Source organism: Branchiostoma floridae, chromosome 15, assembly GCF_000003815.2.
Source record: "Branchiostoma floridae strain S238N-H82 chromosome 15, Bfl_VNyyK, whole genome shotgun sequence".
Lineage (NCBI taxonomy): Eukaryota > Metazoa > Chordata > Leptocardii > Amphioxiformes > Branchiostomatidae > Branchiostoma > Branchiostoma floridae.
In genome coordinates this window covers 10,122,753-10,141,718 of record NC_049993.1, presented here as the reverse complement: position 1 = coordinate 10,141,718, position 18,966 = coordinate 10,122,753, and the positions used below count along the sequence as shown (strand labels likewise).

The 18,966-nt window shown below is 43.5% G+C and overlaps 3 protein-coding genes across 3 annotated transcripts; 2 read left to right on the top strand and 1 right to left on the bottom strand.

Annotated features, from left to right (window-relative positions):
* Nucleotides 1–5,380: 5,380 nt before the first annotated feature.
* LOC118431400 (kelch-like protein 24) lies at nt 5,381–9,935 on the bottom strand. The gene is made up of 2 exons (XM_035842598.1): nt 9,792–9,935; nt 5,381–8,076 (listed from the first exon to the last, which is right to left on the bottom strand). The coding sequence occupies exon 2, from the start codon at nt 8,071–8,073 to the stop codon at nt 6,298–6,300; it is 1,776 nt and encodes a 591-aa protein (XP_035698491.1). The 5' UTR covers nt 8,074–8,076; nt 9,792–9,935; the 3' UTR covers nt 5,381–6,297.
* A 358-nt stretch (nt 9,936–10,293) lies between these two features.
* Nucleotides 10,294–16,284, top strand: LOC118431415 (kelch repeat and BTB domain-containing protein 2-like). The gene is made up of 5 exons (XM_035842635.1): nt 10,294–10,528; nt 11,364–11,577; nt 11,931–12,073; nt 13,386–13,976; nt 15,091–16,284. Exons 1-5 carry the CDS (start codon nt 10,422–10,424, stop codon nt 15,326–15,328), a joined length of 1,293 nt encoding a protein of 430 aa, XP_035698528.1. The 5' UTR covers nt 10,294–10,421; the 3' UTR covers nt 15,329–16,284.
* Nucleotides 16,285–17,105: 821 nt separating this feature from the next.
* LOC118432309 (craniofacial development protein 2-like) lies at nt 17,106–18,521 on the top strand. Its single transcript, XM_035843849.1, has one exon. The coding sequence runs from the start codon at nt 17,106–17,108 to the stop codon at nt 18,519–18,521; it is 1,416 nt and encodes a 471-aa protein (XP_035699742.1).
* The last annotated feature ends 445 nt before the right edge of the window (nt 18,522–18,966 follow it).

Sequence of the window (18,966 nt, the reverse complement as noted above, 5' to 3'; positions counted from 1 at the left end):
AACGCGCCATCGAAAATTCGAACAATGGCTTCTCGAACCAAATTGTTACATTTCTTTTTACGATGGCGGCATCAAAGATGAAGAGAAGTATTGTTTTCCAAGAGTATGATCGTGTTTCAAGCTCGAGTTACATTGACAAGGAAAAGAACTTCAACACGAAGAGGATTCGACAGAGGCCGACATTAGTCACTTCGTGTTGTTCCTGTAGGCAAATGGAGAAGAGAGGAGGCCGGAGAACTTGTCGGTAGAAGACTTGAATGAGCTGCTGGGAAGATTCTTCTTAGCCATACGCAAGGATAGTGGCGAAGAATATGAGCCAGACAGTTTAACCAGCAAGCATCGGTTCATTGCCCGTTATCTAAAGGAGAAGGCCTACCCAGCAGAGATCATAACTGATCGCCGTTTTGCGCATTCACGTGAATGCCTTGAAGCGAAGCGGAAGAATTTAAAGGAGGGGAAGGGATAGTAGGCCAAAGCTTGCGGACCCGATGAGCGCAGCCGAAATGGAACTTTTGGATAAAAAAAAAGCTTATTGGGCCTTACAACCCCGAAAGCCTCATCAGTGGCCTGTGGCTCAAGAACACCATGCTCTTTGGGATGAAGTACAGGGCAGGGCATTGCAGCATGCTCTGGGGGTCCACATACTTATTACTTAAGCAACCGTGCGAGTGACAGACGATGACGTACCCCACCCCACCCCCCACCCCCATGTTCTTGCCAGTCATTCTCCACGTTTTCAGAAATACGTGTCGGAGGTCACCCCCCCCCCGCCCCCCCCCCCGTGTACACTATTTCACATGCAGTACATATCTGGCGGTTTCTAGCGAGGACCAATCAGATGGCTGCTAGCAGGTCACTGACCGCAGTCGACAATCAGCCAATGGCAGCCCAGTTACGGGCTAATCGCACCCCTTGTAGCGCCCCTAGTTTCATGTAAATGTCCTAAGCTCAACCCAAGCACATTTGAGTTGCTATTTTGAGTTTCTTCCGTATGTCTAGATAGATCAGCTTGAAAATACTCAACTTTGAAAGTTTGATGATCAAAACGCCTCGGGACTGTAGAAATGAAGTTTTACACTTTCAATGGTGCTACGCTCGCGCTAATGGAGCGGTCGCTACGTGAAGGAACGGATCCCGACGAAGGTGAGATTTGTCGAGTTGACCCAACATTTCCCAACAAGATCAAGCTCTCCAGGAAGGGCCGCGTACTAAAATGGAGGGAAATCAAATCTAAACTTGTCCTGGATGAGGATTTTATGGCGCATTGTGACGCCCCAAATTACAGACAATCAGCGAGAGAAGACATCGAACGCATTTTCCAGGACAGTCACCTAACAGCGCATCCCGAGTCTTTGGTTCACCGGTCATGGCGGGAGACATAGAAATCGGTAATAACAAGCAAAAAAACATATTTGTCAACGATCCTGTAAAAAAATCATGACTAGTCATTATACAAAAATCTTTGCTAAGCGCCAATAACACCTTTATAATTGTCACTGTCCAAACATAAACTATAAACGTTACATTTTTAAGTTACATCAAGGAGATTAAAAAAACACCTCCTTGGTTACATATAGCACGGCCGAAGACCTTGATACAACGTACTCAGTTTAGAACTGAGTGACTCATGTTGCATATACTACACAAAGTTACACCGCGATATGTTTTGCTGCATATGCTTCGTCATGTCAAGGAGGTTCTATCTTCGAAAATAAGATCCGTTCTGTTACATATAATACAGTCAGCGTAAATCACGCACCATATAATCGGTCATTCTGCTTCATTTTGTTTATTTCATTTGTTAATCTTCTTGTAATTATGCAAAAGTAGCTGACAACACACTTGTAACTTTGACAAAGACGTTCACATGTTTGAAAGGTTGCTTCTATGTGATGCAAAACCACTTCCAGAATTTGAATACGTCCGTCACCTAGCTATGTAAACACGATAATTTATTCATGCTGTAGAAGAACCACAAACATCCCAGACAACCACAGTCGGTAACGACGATATTGAGTTTTGGGATAATGTGACATTATCCATCGTTGTTATTTTGTAAAACATAAAATAAAAACATCACGTAGTTCTACTGTACTTCTACAAGTCACTGAATCTTGTAACCGTAGTAGGTAAAAAGATCTCTGAATCTGATGACCCGTGCGCAACGGCTGCAGTAAATTGTCAAATATAACGCTATGTACTCAAGTCGTATTGTTTTTTTTTTCAGTCCTTCCTTCTATTCTATATTACCGGCATTGAAAGGGACCAGCTCACAAAATACATGCTGTAAACTAAAGGAGCCTCTACAAAGATTTCCTTTGTAATGTATTGACGGTATTTAACAGCCAGTAATCGACGGACAATAGGTGTGAAATATTCCTCCCTGCCCCTCGCGTGCCACCAGTTTAGTGTTAATTAGTTACTCTGCATTTGAACGAGCGGACTTCATGGGCGTTGCCCTCGCTAGAAATCTACTGAATGGGAATCAGAGCTAGCCCCCCCCCCCCCCATATTGTGCAAGCCTTTCCGCAGCACAGAAACAGCAAGAAAGCACAGAATCTGTGGCTACTAACATGGAGTTGATTTACTATAGAGGATAGAAGAGGATGGCGAGTGGCAGGCACTGCAAAGACACTATTTACAAGCATTGACTACATTTATCATGTTATACTAGTATTTGAAGATGTAAATTTGAGTTAACTGGCAATAATCAACGGCCGTGAATCATTAAAGCTTAAGTAACTAAAACGTGTTACAGACCATTTTCATCTTAACTTTTATAAGCTCCATGACAAGGACACTTATTTTCATACAGGTATTGTAGACTTTCCTAGGCACATGCACATATGCAAATTGATTTTTGCATAGTTTTGCTAGGTATTTTTTTAAATCAAATATATATAAAAAAAGGCTTTCAAGCGTTTTTGTACCCAATTGCAATGTGTCCAGTTTTAGGTCCGACCAGAATCAGTTGATTTGAACTATTGATGTAATGCTGTTTGTCTAAAGCAGTATACCGTAATTGATAAAAAAAGTACAATGTACACGTATAACCCAACATTGCACTGGTCCCAATTGAACGTCCAGCTGTGGTAGTTTCTATAACGTTAGCATGTGGAAAACATATTTCAAAAGTCAAAATGTTCAAAACAGTTCAATGCTCAAAGCCAGAGATATAAGCCGTCAGGTTTATTTTGTACACAGTGACCTGTCGGGAGCAGAACGATAAGAGAGACCGTGTAAAAACTTGTTGGTAGTGCACAGCACTACTAGAACTTTAACCGTGTTCCTTTTTACCTGCATGTATGCAGGTATGGTTTTCACGGGCGTTGGAACTTTTGGAAGCTGGGGATTTAGGGCGCTGTATCTCGAGAACGGATGGTGCGAGCACAACGATTTTTGGTACGTGGGTTGGGGGTGGTAGCCTGACACTCAGGTGTGATTTTGGGCCTCCTGGCACTTGAACTTGACATTGCAGGTGGCATTTTTTGTGTTTTTTGGGCACTTTTGGCGCTGTGTGTCCGGAACGATACGCGGGATTGCAACGATTTTTGGTGCATGGGTGGGGGGTTGTTGCCTGTTGCCTAGGATTGACTTTGGGCCCTGTCGCGTTTGAACTTGACGCGGCAGGTCGAATTTCGTGTCCGGGAGGGGGTTTTCCGGAGTTATATCTTCTGAACGGTTGGTGCGGGCGCGATGATATTTGGCACATGTGTCGGCGGTGGCTGAATAATTCTCAATTTTGATTTTGGCGCCCTTGGTGCTTGAACTTGACATTCCAGGTTACCTTTTGTGTGGGCACGAGGCGTGCGCTGTATCTCCGGAACGCAAGGTGCCATTGTGTTGCTTTTTGGTACATGAATTGTTGGTGGTGTCCTGGTGGTCAGGTTTGATTTTGGGCCTCCTAGTGCTTGAACTTGATACTGTATAGGTTGATCCTGTTTTCGTGTGGTTGGGGCATCCCCCTAATATCTACTTGGTTGTGAAAACAGGTGACGGTCATCTGGTTAGCAGGGGCCTACATGTAGGTCACCTCCAATGTATTGGGTTACTTTGTATCCCCTGTTTGTGCCAGATGCTGCTGCTGCCAGATGATGCTTCAGCTCCTGCCAGATAATATATCGGTGTTGTATTGGTTACCTTTGCCAAAATGGCTAAGGTTATGTTTTGGGCTTGTGGGTCTGTGTGTCTGTGTGTTAACAGCATAACTCGAGAAGCCTTGGATGGATCCCGATGATATTTGGTAGGTGGGTAGGGGTCGGGAAATTGAAGGTCAAGTTCGATAATGGGTCCCCTAGCGGCTTGCTAAGGTACTGCAGCAGAACCTCAATCTTTTATATTATATATATATTATATATAAGACATGCTTTGGTTGTGATTTTTTAGTGGTAGATAGCCATTGGGGCAGAGAGTAAGTGCTGTAAGTTTGGACCCCCTAGCAGCTTCTTTAGAACTGCAGTCGCCGATTTCCTTTCAAACTTTGGACGAGAATAACTCGAGAATGTGTTGATGAATCGTCATGATTTTTGGTATGTAGATAGCCCAGGTAACAATGTACATAATGGAATACTAATTATGCAAATCAGCAGCTAATTTGCATAATTAATTAGGAAAGTTTATAATCCACTTCATTTCATGATAGGACTTTCAAACTTATCACATATATACAGGAGAAAGAGAGAAATATCAAGGCAAATTAATTATGCACATGAGAAAATATAAACGTGTTGACGGATCGTCATGATTTTTGGTATGTAGATAGCCAAAGGGAAGACTTACATGATGGAATTCTAATTATGCAAATCGACAGCTAATTTGCATAATTAATAAGGAAAGTTTGTACATTTGCATAATCTATGCCTAGTTATGTACAATTATCCAGACAAACAGACAAACAAACACATAGAGGCCGAAATCGTCAGAGGAGCGACAGAGGGCTACCAGCCTTCAAGCTCCTGACTGCAGAAACAGGCCACGGAGTCTCTGCAGTTCAGGTACATTCAGGTAAATTCAAGTAAATTCAGACACAGACACAATCAACACCATACCCACCCACCTTAACAACAGACCTGATAGCACACAACGTATCAGCATAATCCAAAACAATACATGCAGGCCTGAGGTCTACGAACTCTTGTTCGGCTTTGCCTTTATGTGTGCAAACACTTGAGATAGCTCAGTCATAGGTTGGTGGGAGGTTTATAACGGTCTTCAAAATGCCATGAACATCCTGCTATTGTGTACAAAATTCTTTGCATGTCAATCAACCATATGTGTAAAACGACTTGTCTGAGACTTTTTATCCCGATAACAGCTTGAACAGACATGGTCAATATTTGAACGAGAAGAGAAAAACGGTAATCATAAAAGTTATGCAGACTTTTGTTTGTCTCGGGAAGCACCTTCTTGTTCTTTATTACATTGTGAGCTGAAGGATATCTGATGAAGATAAATACAAACCAATGAGGTACACACCGTTACCATAGTGACGGCCAGGAAGGTGTTTAAACCAATTGTGCAGGGGTGTTCCAAGGAAGATGACATACTAAACAACCATAAGTGAGAACGATATTATAATGATATCATTGGTTAAATCAAGTTCTTACTAAAAGCAACTTACTATGTTTTCTATCAATAGTCCTCATTGAATTACCGCAATATATCAAGTCCCCTTGTACATTCTATCAGAAATGCTCAAATCTGTGAGTATAGGTCCATAAAAAATTCCAAAGACAATCAATAATCAAATTGCATATGAAAAGGGACTACTACTATTATATCTGTGGATTTTTTTCAATTAAATGATATCTCAAAAGGGTTAAACATGCTACCCTAAACATCATTGCCAGCGCAACTTCAAGTCTACCAAGGATTCTAGCTAGTATACATTTAGCATGTTGGTCAATCACACTATAATTTGCGACCACCACGCTACACAAGGACCACTGCGCTACTTTTCAACTAGCATAGTGATACTTTGCTACCAAGTATTTACTTGTGTAGCAATGTCTGATCAAATATGAAATACATATTGATATGATCCTCCAAACCGACCCTAAAAATCCAGGTTCTCATTACATATGGTGTTAAATGTCCACTTTTGTCGTGAGTAACCTTAGAATGGCAACTTTTTACCCTATTACTGTATTTTCAAAATCTCCTCACTGTTAAAAGACCACCCAACTGAACGCTCTACTACTTTGCCATAATACCACTAACATAAAATCTTGGGTAGAACCCGGCTACGACCATGAAACGTAAGTAAAATCTAGCTCTGTGTTAACACTTAACTCTAGCTTATAGTTTTGGTATTGTTACACTGACGTGCTCAGAGATTGGGTGTGGGAATTTCTTCAGTAAGATCATGGTATCACTCGGCACATTATAACATTGGACTGCAGTATGGGAGTCATAATCATCATCATCAGTTTCACTGAGTGAATACTTTCTGTCACAGCCACCAATGATGTAGACGTCAGAGCCACACACAGTGGCACCACATGCACACCATGGGGCTAGTCGGCCAGTCATTCTCACATAGCATTCTTGCTGAGGATCATAGCACAGAACATGTGGTAACTGTCCTCCAACCAAATATATCTTACAGTTAACTGTACATGCCATCACACCATGCATTGGATTTGGTAGTGATGAAACAAAAGTCCACACATTTAAAGAAGGGTCATAACATTGAACAGCATCTGTGATATGACAGTAGTCCAACTGAGTACACTGTCCAGTTTTACCACCGAATACGAAGATCTTTTTAGAACAGGTGGTTATGCCAAAGTCCCTTACTCCCCCTTGTAATGACAATGGTGCTACCAGATTCCAACTATCAGTCGTTTCACTGTACACCTCAACATCATATACTGGTTCCCAATTGGGTAAGGTAATACCGCCAAGAACATACACCTGTCCGTGTAAAGCTACAACACTATTGAATTGTCTCTCTTTCCTAACAAGATTTCCCAGCTGAGTAAAAGAATTAAGTGAACACTGCCATACTTTGCATTCAGAAAATGACTGAGCCACTGTTATAACAACATCATTGTTAACAACACAAGCTTCATATCCGTCGCTTTCCAAAAGAAATTCTGGCAATGGAGAAATGTCAACACAATCACAGTTGAGGCTAAGTCTGTATATGTCCTTGTTATCCTCTTCCTCTGGTTGCATGACATGTTTGATGCCACCTAGAACAAGAATTTCCTCTTGATGGATATGACGAGGCCTAGCGTGCATAGACTGATCCTGTATCAGTTCCTTGACTCCAGGAATGCTTGACAATGTTCTGTCTTTCTTCAGAATGTCCTTCAGATAGTCTTGGTCCACATGTGAGAAACAAACACACTCAAGGAGCGCCTTGACATGTATTTGTCTCTGTTGAAGATCATGTCCTGCCCAACGCATGATCACTTCCAACACTTGTTCTTCTTTCTTAGTATGAAGGCCACTATCTGAGAGATATGCCTTTAGAATGTCTACAGGTAGCTCAAGGAACTCCTCGGTCATGCAGACTTGTTCAAAATTTTTTAAAGCATGGAATTTTGCCTTCTCTAACAATCGTTTGCATGACACCTTGTCTGCCAGTACCCAGCTTTCCAAACATGTCTCAGGACTCAACTTGTCTGTGAGAAACTGTTCACACCTGTCCTCAACAGACTTTACCTGCAGCATATTAGCAGCCTCATACAGTGACTGGACATTATCAGTGGTGACGGTGATTTTGGATGTGTAGGCATAGTCCACCAGCTGTTGCAGTGCCTCTGCACTCACCCCTCCTATCTCTATCTTGTCCTTCTTACTCTCACTGTGGCCTCCGCGGAACATGGCATGGAAGTACTCAGCAAAGGCAGACAGGACCAGGCGGTGACAGGGGATCTCCTTCCCTTCCGCACACAGCGTTACATCCAACAGGTGACCCTCCGACCTGAAGTCCAGTAACCGCTGCAGGAAAGTGGCTGGATACCAGTCAGAGTCGTCACACTCTAGTCCACCGTCCACTTTCTCATCCACTGTCTCACTGACTTCCGTGGTGTGACTATCGTCCTTTGACTGACCGTCGTCCATTGTCTAACAGACAGAAGGAAAATTGTTGACATTAAACAATTGTAGTGCGGACATTAAATTTGGTCTCCTCGCTACAAATTATGTAGCTAAGATGGTTTTCCCTACGAATTGCGGGAAATGAAAATAGGCTGCCTAAGCCTTATGGAAAAGAGCAGCAGACCCTCATATCTTTGCATTCATCTATATTGAGGTCAATAGCATTTGAGATAACGGGGGCCGCCCTAAGATGCCCCCTGCCCTAAGATGCCCGGATTTTTTGCTGATCTTATTATGCATAAGTACGCCGTGTTTGTTGCCACTGACTATGATGATTAGAAAGGTAAATAAACCAAGTCCAAACAAGCAGCTTTTTTTTTATTAAAATTTTTTTACACATATTCACTTCCCTTTTTTTTGGAAGACAGAATTTTCACAATAATGTTGGTAGCGCCGAATCACTGTGGTCAACTGTTACTGGGTATTGGTGGCTCGTGTCCATGAATAAACAACCAGTAAAAAACAGCCACACAACTGCCATACACATAAGAAATAAAGCTTCACAAAACACTACAAATATTGGTCTTCAAATGTTTATTGAGTAGAAGAACGGCCATAGAAAAAACAACATAAGCATCACTGCCATTGTTTTCCCCAGGGAGTGTGGCCCCGCAGGTGGCAGACGAGCGAACGCCCAAAAAATTTGTTACTCTAAGTCTAACAAATGATTTGTACCGTCTATAAAAATGAAACTCCACAGAGTGATGTCGACTATGTTTTCCAATACGTACACAGAGTTTCTTTGTGATTTTGGCGTTGTCGTTTTTCGTAATGATTTTGTGAGTCGGGCCGCCGCATTCAGTGCATTTCGCCCATTACCCATGAAAACACGAAAACACGACCTGGATTGTGAAAGATTTAGCCCTCCTCGCAAGAGACAAGAAGCACACACAATCACAATTCTACTGTCAAAAGAAAGCTAATATATCATAAGATTAGAATTTTTATTTACGTTTGTCTAAATTGGTCACCAGCTTCCGAAGAGAGCAAATTCCAAAAGCGGGGCAAGTTAGGGCGCACTGTTTAACGCAGCTCAAAATCGGAATTTATATCCACGATAACGTCCTCGGTGTTTGCCAGTTGTAACGCGGAGGGTGAAGGGTTCATGAACAGTATGGATGCCTTCCTCATTCAAGTATGGTCTCTAGATGAATGTGTTAAAAATTCATTGATCAAAACTTGACCACTCTTTGGCAACTAGTGACGGAGCGCCGTGAGTTCGAGTGCGTAAAGGCAGGAGACATCTTAGGGTGGCCCCCGTTATAGACAAGAGGGCAGTGAGTGAGTGAGTGACTACGTATATACTAGGCACTTCAGGCACTAATGAAAAGCGACGACCTTTCACGATTCCAACTTCCTATTATGTCCCTAATGCACCTAACAAAAACAGCGTAGAAAAGCCAAAAGAAATGCCAGCCACCCAGGTCAGCACAGGAAGGCAAAGGTAGGGAAATCTCTGGTCTAGCCAAGGACATTACATAGTCCTTGGTAACGTTGGTACATATGGTAAGTTGGTACCGGGGTACATATGGTATTAAAGTTCTGATTATGTGCAGAGACACCCCCCTCCCCAAGGGCAGTTTTAACGTAATTTGCGCTATATAATAGCGATGTTTTGTCAGATAAACATGTTCATCAGTAAGGTTCATCAGTTAGACATGTAGTATCATAATTACACTTACACTTTTCTGGGGATGGAAGTAGAACGGACAGAAATAAAAGCAGAAAATATGGTTCCAAAGTTACTTCCCGCCACCGCAAAGGTCAAAAGTCAGCAAACTAGGTACAATGCATTGTGGGTCTCACCTACAACCTTCGAATTTATATCCCGAATAATATCACTTACTGTCAGTCTGTCGATATGGCGAATTGCAGGTGCACTCAGTTTAAATATGGACAGTTCCTCAACCTTATACTAAATGTTCTTGCAATACATGAATTAACATTTACCCAGAATATGTCTTCTTCGCTAATAGCCTCGCTCATATACAAGGAGCTGCAGACAAATATAAGGAACAAGACAAAGTCAAGATGAGGTCGATGCAAATGGATCTCAAGTTATAGCTCCTGTTGTTTGAGTACCGAAGGTTATTAAACTTTGATTTGTCTTGGGGTGCATGCACATTCCAAGTACCAGAAAAGTTTTATACGTAACGTTAGGCCTCTTGACCTCCTCATGTTGTGTATTGTCAGGTATCAAGATAGGTCAGAGGTCAAAGTTTGAACAAAAATTTTGGTTTGTGTTGGAACAAGTAGTAGCAACAAGTGAGGCGATTTCTTCACTCTGGGCCCGCCCTCTGACAGTGGCAGATATGTACGCAACGCACGAACAGCACGGTAACAATGTTCTGACAGAACTGAACGAAATGCGGGAGCAGGCAGAGCTGACTGACGTGGTTCTGGAGGTGGAAGGGAAGAGGTGAGGTGGGGAGGGGAGGGGGGCAGAGCTGACTGACGTGGTTCTGGAGGTAGAAGGGAGGAGGTGAGGTGGGGAGGGGGGCAGAGCTGATTGACGTGGTTCTGGAGGTGGAAGGGAGGAGGTGAGGTGGGGAGGGGGGCAGAGCTGACTGACGTGGTTCTGGAGGTGGAAGGGAGGGGGTGAGTTGGGGAGGGGGGCAGAGCTGACTGACGTGGTTCTGGAGGTGGAAGGGTAAGGGAGGAGGTGAGATGGGGGAGGGGGGCAGAGCTGACTGACGTGGTTCTGGAGGTGGAAGGGAGGAGGTGAGGTGGAAGGGAGGAGGTGAGGTGGGGGAGGGGGGCAGAGCTGACTGACGTGGTTCTGGAGGTGGAAGGGAAGAGGTGAGGTGGGGAGGGGGGCAGAGCTGACTGACGTGGTTCTGGAGGTGGAAGGGAGGAGGTGAGATAGGGGAGGGGGGCAGAGCTGACTGACGTGGTTCTGGAGGTGGAAGGGAGGAGGTGAGATGGGGGAGGGGGGCAGAGCTGACTGACGTGGTTCTGGAGGTGGGGGAGGGGGCAGAGCTGACTGACGTGGTTCTGGAGGTGTAGGGAGGAGGTGAGGTGGGCCGGAGGTCATAATTATTTTTGCAAATATAGATATAGATATTGGTGAAAACTGCACGAGCTTACCATTTTGAGATAAGCTGAGTTAAGTCCGAGAGTGCAGACATGCTAGTCCGTTCCTGTTTGTTAACAGTGGGGCACAGTTGGTGGCACATGACTACATTCTCACAGGGCCTATGAAGTGAGTTTACCCGTGGGCTTGTTATCAAACAAAAATATATCTTCCTCCACAGTTTTCCCTGCCATCGTGCTGTCCTGGCATCGTGCAGTCGCTACTTCCGTACCATGTTCACCAGTGGCTACAAGGAGGCCAAACAGGAAAGGGTCCTCATTCAGGATGTGAGTGGGGTAGCCATGGCAACCATTCTGGACTACGCCTACACCGGCTACCTTCAGACAGAGCCAGACCAGGTCCAGGCTGTGATGTCTGCAGCCAGACTATTACAGGTGAGACCTGGAAAAATGTTGTGTTTCTGTTGATAGGGTTGATAGGTAACGTTACGGATTCTTTTTTCGTACTCTTTCCAGGCAGCCTTTATAACTCTTGCTTTGTTCCTGGACTCAGTTATGCAAGCTTGCCTAAGCTTGACGCTTGTTAAGTTTCTGAAATGCTGCTACAGTGCTGCTACAGTGCCCAGGTCCATGCAGCTTTTGTGATATATTTTAGAGATGCCATCTTTAGGCTGTTTACTTTGACTTTGAGTTGATTTTGTTAAAAGTTCTACGAATGTAAAGAAGCCTTTGTGTAGTACACTGATAAGTGAAGAATGGTAGGTTTTAACCATATTTTCTGCTTCTAGGTGGACTTTGTATGCCAGAGGGCAGCAAAATACATGGCAGATCATCTGGACATGTCAAACTGTGTGGATGCCCTGATGTATGCTGACATGCTGGGGGACTGTGGTCAACTAATGGAGAACAGTGAGAAGTACATTGCATCCAGGTCAGTCCTATGGTAGTTAGACCTACTTAAAGAAAAATGTTGTCTTTCCTGCATGATGGTCAAATTTGGCCCCAAAGTTTCCATTCGAACGTAGGGTATCGGGTTACCGGGGCTCCCCGCGCGCGCTCCGGGGAACCTGACAGTAACTGTAACATCTTCCAACAGATCATGATAGTTAGAAAAGTAACCCCTCGCATGTGCCTCCTAGATATTAAACGAAAACTAGCAGTGTGTACACGTCAAATCTTGACCTATAAGTGTGCTGCACAGTTTTGTCTCAATGTTTTCTGAAATGTGCCTGGTTGGTTGATTTAGAAAGGGTGTTTGGTGGACCCAAAAACAAATACCATATTTAGATTGGTCCTAAATTTGACAAAAATCCAAATCTAAGCGGCAGCAAAACTAAGCTTGCCAAATATATGTTTATATTTGTAAAATTGTTAGTTTTACTTCTGACGCACGGCACCCAGGAAAACAAGGGCATTTTCTGCGTGTTTACTGTAACAATCTCCGGGTGACTGCGGATGACCCCAAATAGAACGCCTGTTCTGTTCGATTCGTGCGCGGTCACATCAGATGGAACATGTTCGTGCTCTAAAAAATATCCCCACATAGAAGTCTGGAAATTTTAGGGCCAAATTTTACCATCATGCTGATTCCTGACCTACCTTGGGAAAACCTGCAGACAATAGCAATATTTTGGCTAGGTAGTGGAGTCACATAGTATCCAGTTAGAATATTTTTGGCCTGCTTAATACTCAAGGAATGAAGTGCCCTGTATATGATGATGGATAAATGTACAAAATTAAATTTTGACATTTGACAAAACAACACTAATTTAGAAAGAAAATCAATTCTATATCTATATCAATGTAGCCAGTATAACCACATACCCACACACCCTTTGATGTAAGACACCAGCTTCGCAAGCATGCGGCACAGCAGCAGCTGGTTACATGTATTTTTTTAACACACCGAATGACCTATAACTCCTAACATTAGCAATGGAAATGCTCTTTAAATTAAAGTTTAATAATCTACTTCAAGGAATTGCTCCTACAGTTTTTAGTGGCAATGAGACCCTCTCTATGATAGTTCTAAGGAAAATTGATTTAGAACACTACAATTCTATTTTCACTTTGATAAATATGGTATTTGAACGTATGACTATTTCTTGTTCTTTCGTAGCTGATACTTAGTAGTACACCCACCAGTTCATTTTGTGCATCATATACATTGTACATAGTCTGAACATTTCATTCACAGTGAGATCGAGCAGTGCATTAAACCATTGCACATCTAACTGCCCCAGGTTCAACCAGGTGGCACTACAGCCCTCCTTCCTCCAGCTGTCACTGCTCCAGCTCCGGTCCCTGCTTGACAGCGATGATCTGATGACCACCTCAGAAGACGACGTCGTTGTAGCCGCTCTAAGATGGATCGAATTCAACCAAGATGAGCGCTTGAAACACCTTCCTGCTCTGTGCAAATCATTCCGCCGTTCGCTTATTAGCTCAGAAAAGCATGCCGAAATCAAGAGTAGGCGCCCATCGACAGACGGCGAGTTAGTTTTCAGCAAAAGCACAACCCAGCGACTAGGTCAGGTGCGAACGGAGATGCAGATTGTACCAGAAGTGCCAATAGAGGTACAAGATGATTTAATGGATGATTCTTATTCCCAGTGGTCTGCTCCTTGCTACAACCCCTCCACAGGTGGGCTGGATGTAATCAATATGCCCAGGAACCTGGGCAGTTTCTCTCTGACATCCACTCCTGATGATCTGTACCTGGCAGGGGGTGTTAGGGGCAGCAAGAAGGTTAGCAGGCAGAAGGCATTCTACCAGTACAACCAACTCTTACACACCTGGGAACCAAGGTGTGAGATGATTTCAGCCAGAGTTGGGTACGTCTTTCTCTTGCACATTACAATGTTTTCTCAATTTAAGTACGCACTTTTTAAACTATACATTTTTAAATCCAAAAGGTTGTTGCCAAAGTTCAGGTGCATACTTTATTTCAGGTTGTATCTGGATAAATGAGAAAGGCCCTGAAATTGAAAAAAAATTAAACAGTTGTAGGAAAGATGCAAAACTATATGTGCACAATATTTCATGTGATTTAATTTATAATGTATGATAGGCAATTCTCAAGTTTATAGAGATGCAGGGAACATTGGAATTTTTTAAAAACAAATTCATAGAGCTGGAATGGACATTAGAATAACTTTCCCTGTATCAGGAAGAGGTGAGGGCTTAATTAGTACTACAATAATTGCAGGAGCAAACTTGCAGCATTTGCAGCTTAGCTTGAAAATGCAGTTGTCTGTCCAGCCAGATTTAACACAAGTAACAAAACGACTGACAGCAGTATGATGAAAAGCTTCAAGAACTGTCCAATTCAAACTCATTTTATAATAACTGGATGGTGGGGGACGAGGAAGGATGTAAGAACTGGCAGAATTTTGGGAATGTCATTTGAACCAATCTGTTGTTTACAGACGTGCACAGTTTGTGAGCAAAATTCCCTGTATCAGGGATGCCTGCAGTAAGCATTCATATTACAATCCTTACAGAAAACATATGATCCTTACAGAGAACAAACAATCATTACGGAATCTAAACGGTCCGCTACTAAGAAATGTATGATCCTTATGAAGTTCATGCCATCCACTACTAAGAAACATAATTATGACCCTTACAGAAAAACAAGATGATCGTTATGGAAAATATTCCATCCACTTATAAGAAACATAATCCTTACTAATTTCTTTAATCACGTGGAATTAGCAAGGATCATAATTGTTTTCTGTAAGAATTGTTTGTTTCCTCCTTTTTTTAGTAGTGGAGTTAAAATTCCGTAAGGATCGCATGTTTTCTGTAAGGGTGGTATGTTTTCTGTAAGGACTGATGTTTTCTGTAAGGATTGTATGAATACTCAGGCACCCTTGTGTATCTATGACAAAAGCAGTACATGTGTGTGTGGTTTGATTTGGTCTATTGTTTCCTATTCTTCCCCAGGTGTGGTCTGGTGCATCTGAAGGGCTACATCTATGCTATTGGTGGTGATAACACCAAGGGAACAGCAGAGAGATACGACCCCAGCACTGATGAGTGGACGTCCATGCCACCTATCCCTCACCCCATGAGCGGATTCCTACAATTCTGTACTGTGACTCTGGATGACAGCATCTATGTTATAAGTAAGGAAGGGTTGCTACAGCTTTCAGTACCCCAGAGAACAAGTGGAGTAAGATAGCGGACATGTTGTTTCCACCAGTGCGTCCTCGGGTTGTCACGTGTCAGGGGCGCATTTTCTGTATGGACAGTCATCAACCATCGGCTGTTTCTTCTGACCCCATTTGTGTAGAAATGTACGACCCCGCCGACGGCGTATGGAAGCGGTCTGGGAACGGCGAGACTTTTGCCTTCCTCGCTTCAACCCTGATGAAGCACGACGGAAGCCTGTATCTCATCACTGCACACATCGAACATGACCGCATATTTGGACGACCGACGCAGCGCTGGATTAATGTCCACCAGTACCAGACAGATGCAGACTCCTGGCTGTTTATTACAGACAAGGCCTTTAAGCGCAGGCTGATTCCTCCCCTGGCACACTTCAAATCTGGGAATAGCGTAGACTGCCTGGCAGCAAGGATGATCCAGAGGAGTCCGGGGGATACAAGCATGTACGAGGGCCTGGAGATAACCTCTGATGAGGATTCTTTCGGAAGTGGAACCACTGATGACAGTCAGCAAGATCTCTCGGACCAAGACGACAGCGATGAAGAAAATTCTGATAACGACTGACAGAGTTAGAGTGATGATGGAGATATCTGACAGGCCTCAGCATCAGGGACAAGAAAATGCCTCTACAAATTTGCAAACAATGTCTTGATATGTAGAGAGCAAAGGAGAAGATTTGGTAATACTCCCTCAGTGTTATACAAGATTGAATCAACACAAATGTGCCACTCGTAATGCTCTCGACATATACCCAAAGTTACCATGAAGAAACACCGCCATACGTTTGGATACGTCTTGACAGTGACACTAATCACAGACTCGTGATTCTGAAAGACATACAATATTAATGTAGCATTTCAGATTTTGAAAGAAATCGTACATGTATTTCGGATTGCACATCTATTATACATAATCCCATGCAGACAGTGTTTTTGCTACTACATGTAATTTGTTACCTAAAGTACAATAAAAAAAAAACATGTTAACAGCCAAAAGGAGAATCTTACTTGGATGTCTATTCTACATGTAGGTACTTTTAAAATCGATAACTCCAGATTTTACCAGAGATAGATTCCTGAGGTGGTGATAAACATGATCTCCAAGTCCAAACACAGCCTACATTGTGTGTAAGCATTGGCTGCAATATATAATCCATGTTTGAACATAAGTATAAGAATATTTGATGGCATAAAACACATGTTTGTGGCCTCACCAGGAAATTGATAAAGTATAAAGTGTTTTATGAATGTCTACCAGAATTTGAATTTGGTGGATATTCTTTTTTTTTTAAAACTTCACTCTATGATGTGTTCAATTGCACAAGCTAGGAAAGTCACTGTACTTCTACTGTACGTTGTGGTAATTATATGACTTTAAACCTTAGCCACACCGAGAAAGTTCTTTGTCTTTTACAACGCACAGACAAGTCCTGCAAATTAGCGTTACACTATATGGATTATATCCCTCACTGGGAGCCCAAACATCGGCTCCCGATCCTCCAGCCTTGTCGTGGTGTGAGGGCCCGAATGTACCAATTTCCTTGTCCTGGGGTAGGTGGCAAGTTCCTACTCTGTAACCTCGAATGAGGGGGTGGAAATTGGGTAGTCGCCAAATGGAGGATCCAACTCCGCCGTTGCCGGTGTCCCAAGCCCGGATGTGAAAGAGAGAAGGTTGTGCGCTGGGTCAGCATCCCGCCACGTGAAAGTTGCAGTGCTACTGAAACGCTGACGAACTTAGAAAGTTATTCTTCTTCGGGCGTGGAACTGATGACTGGGGCAGAACCCCACATGACGAGTGGAAATGAAAGCCGAGAGGAAGTTTCCGTTCTGAGGGAGTCCTTGGCAACACCCCAACAACCACTTAGAATTGCAGCCTGGAATGTGCGAACCATGTACGAGACAGGCAAAACACTACAAGTCGTAAAAGAGATGGAGAGGTACAGGTTGAGTATCCTTGGTGTAAGCGAAATGAGATGGACAGACTCAGGCATGATAACGCTCAACTCAGGTCAAACAGTCTGTTACTCAGGTAAGACAGATGGTCAACACCAGGAAGGCGTAGGCATTATCATGGACAAAGAGGCAAGGAAAAGCCTGCTAGGATGGGAACCAGTTAGTCCGCGTATTATAAGAGCGAGGTTTTATTCAAGATACATTAAGACAACCATTATTCAATGTTACGCGCCAACCGAACAGGCAACGGAAGAGGACAAAGATCTCTTCTACAGCAGCCTTCAGGACCAGATAGACCAAACTCCACGGCACGACATTCTCATCCTGATGGGGGATTTCAACGCCAAAGTCGGTACAGAGAATGTAGGTTACGAAGCCTGCATGGGAAAAGAAGGTGTCGGTGAGAGGAACGACAATGGTCAAAGACTGGTAGATGTATGCATGGAGAATGGTCTTGTCATCGGGGGCACAATCTTTAAGCACAAGAACATCCACAAGCTGTCTTGGGTATCCCCAGATGGGAGAACGAGTAACCAGATTGATCACATATGTATCAACCGAAAGTGGAGGAAGTCCTTAACCTTGAGAGACGTCAAGGCCATTAGAGGTGCTGATGCAAGCAGCGATCACCACCTGATGTTGTGCAAACTACAACTGAAACTTAGGAAGGCAAGCAAGGTCAAGAATGATCCACTCTTCGACTCTGGGAAGCTCAAAGACCTAGCGGCAAAGGAACAGTTCACCGTGGAGCTCAAGAATAGGTTTCAGGTACTCGAGGACATACCGGTTGATGACATAAATGCCAGATGTGAGGATATACACAAAGTCTTTACAGATACCAGTAAGGCAGTACTAGGATACCGTAAACGAGAGAGGAAGGAGTGGCTATCAGAGACCACTTGGAACCTGGTACAAGAAAGGAAGGCAGCTAAGCAACACATGTTGAATGGAAGCGAGAGACAGAGGGCTGCAGCAGCCAAGACCTACCAAGCAAAGAACAAAGAAGTGAAAAGAAGTGCCAGAAGAGACAAACGTGTGTATATGGATAGCTTAGCAACTGAGGCACAACAAGCAGCAGAGAAGGGTGATACTAGGACCGTGTATAAAATCACTAAACAGCTATCAGGAGATCTCAAAAACAGGGCCGCAGCAGTAAAAGACAAGAACGGGAAAGTACTCATGGAGGGAAAAGACCAGTTGGACAGATGGGCAGAACACTTCAGAGAAACATTAAACAGACCTCCCCCCTAGTCCGAAGCGACCATCGAGGATATGGGGTTTAACATAGAGATGAAACGTGGTCCTATCACACTTCAGGAGATTGTAAATGCCATAAAAGAAACGAAGGCAAACAGAGCCCCAGGTGAAGATAGAGTAACAGCTGACATGCTGAAAGTAGACCCAGTAGCAACTGCCAGAGGTCTAATAACACTCTTTAACCAAGTCTGGTACGAAGAAACGGTACCAGAAGCTTGGAAAAGAGGGATAATAGTAAAACTGCCAAAGAAGGGTGATCTATCGGTTTGTGGAAATTGGAGAGGTATTAATCTCCTGTCAGTTACAGGTAAGATCTTTTGTCGAGTCCTACTACAGCGTACAAGACGCTCCATTGACAAGATACTGAGAGAGGAACAGGCCGGATCTAGAAGTGGCCGGGGATGTCTAGACCAGATCTTTGTCCTACGCACCATCGTTG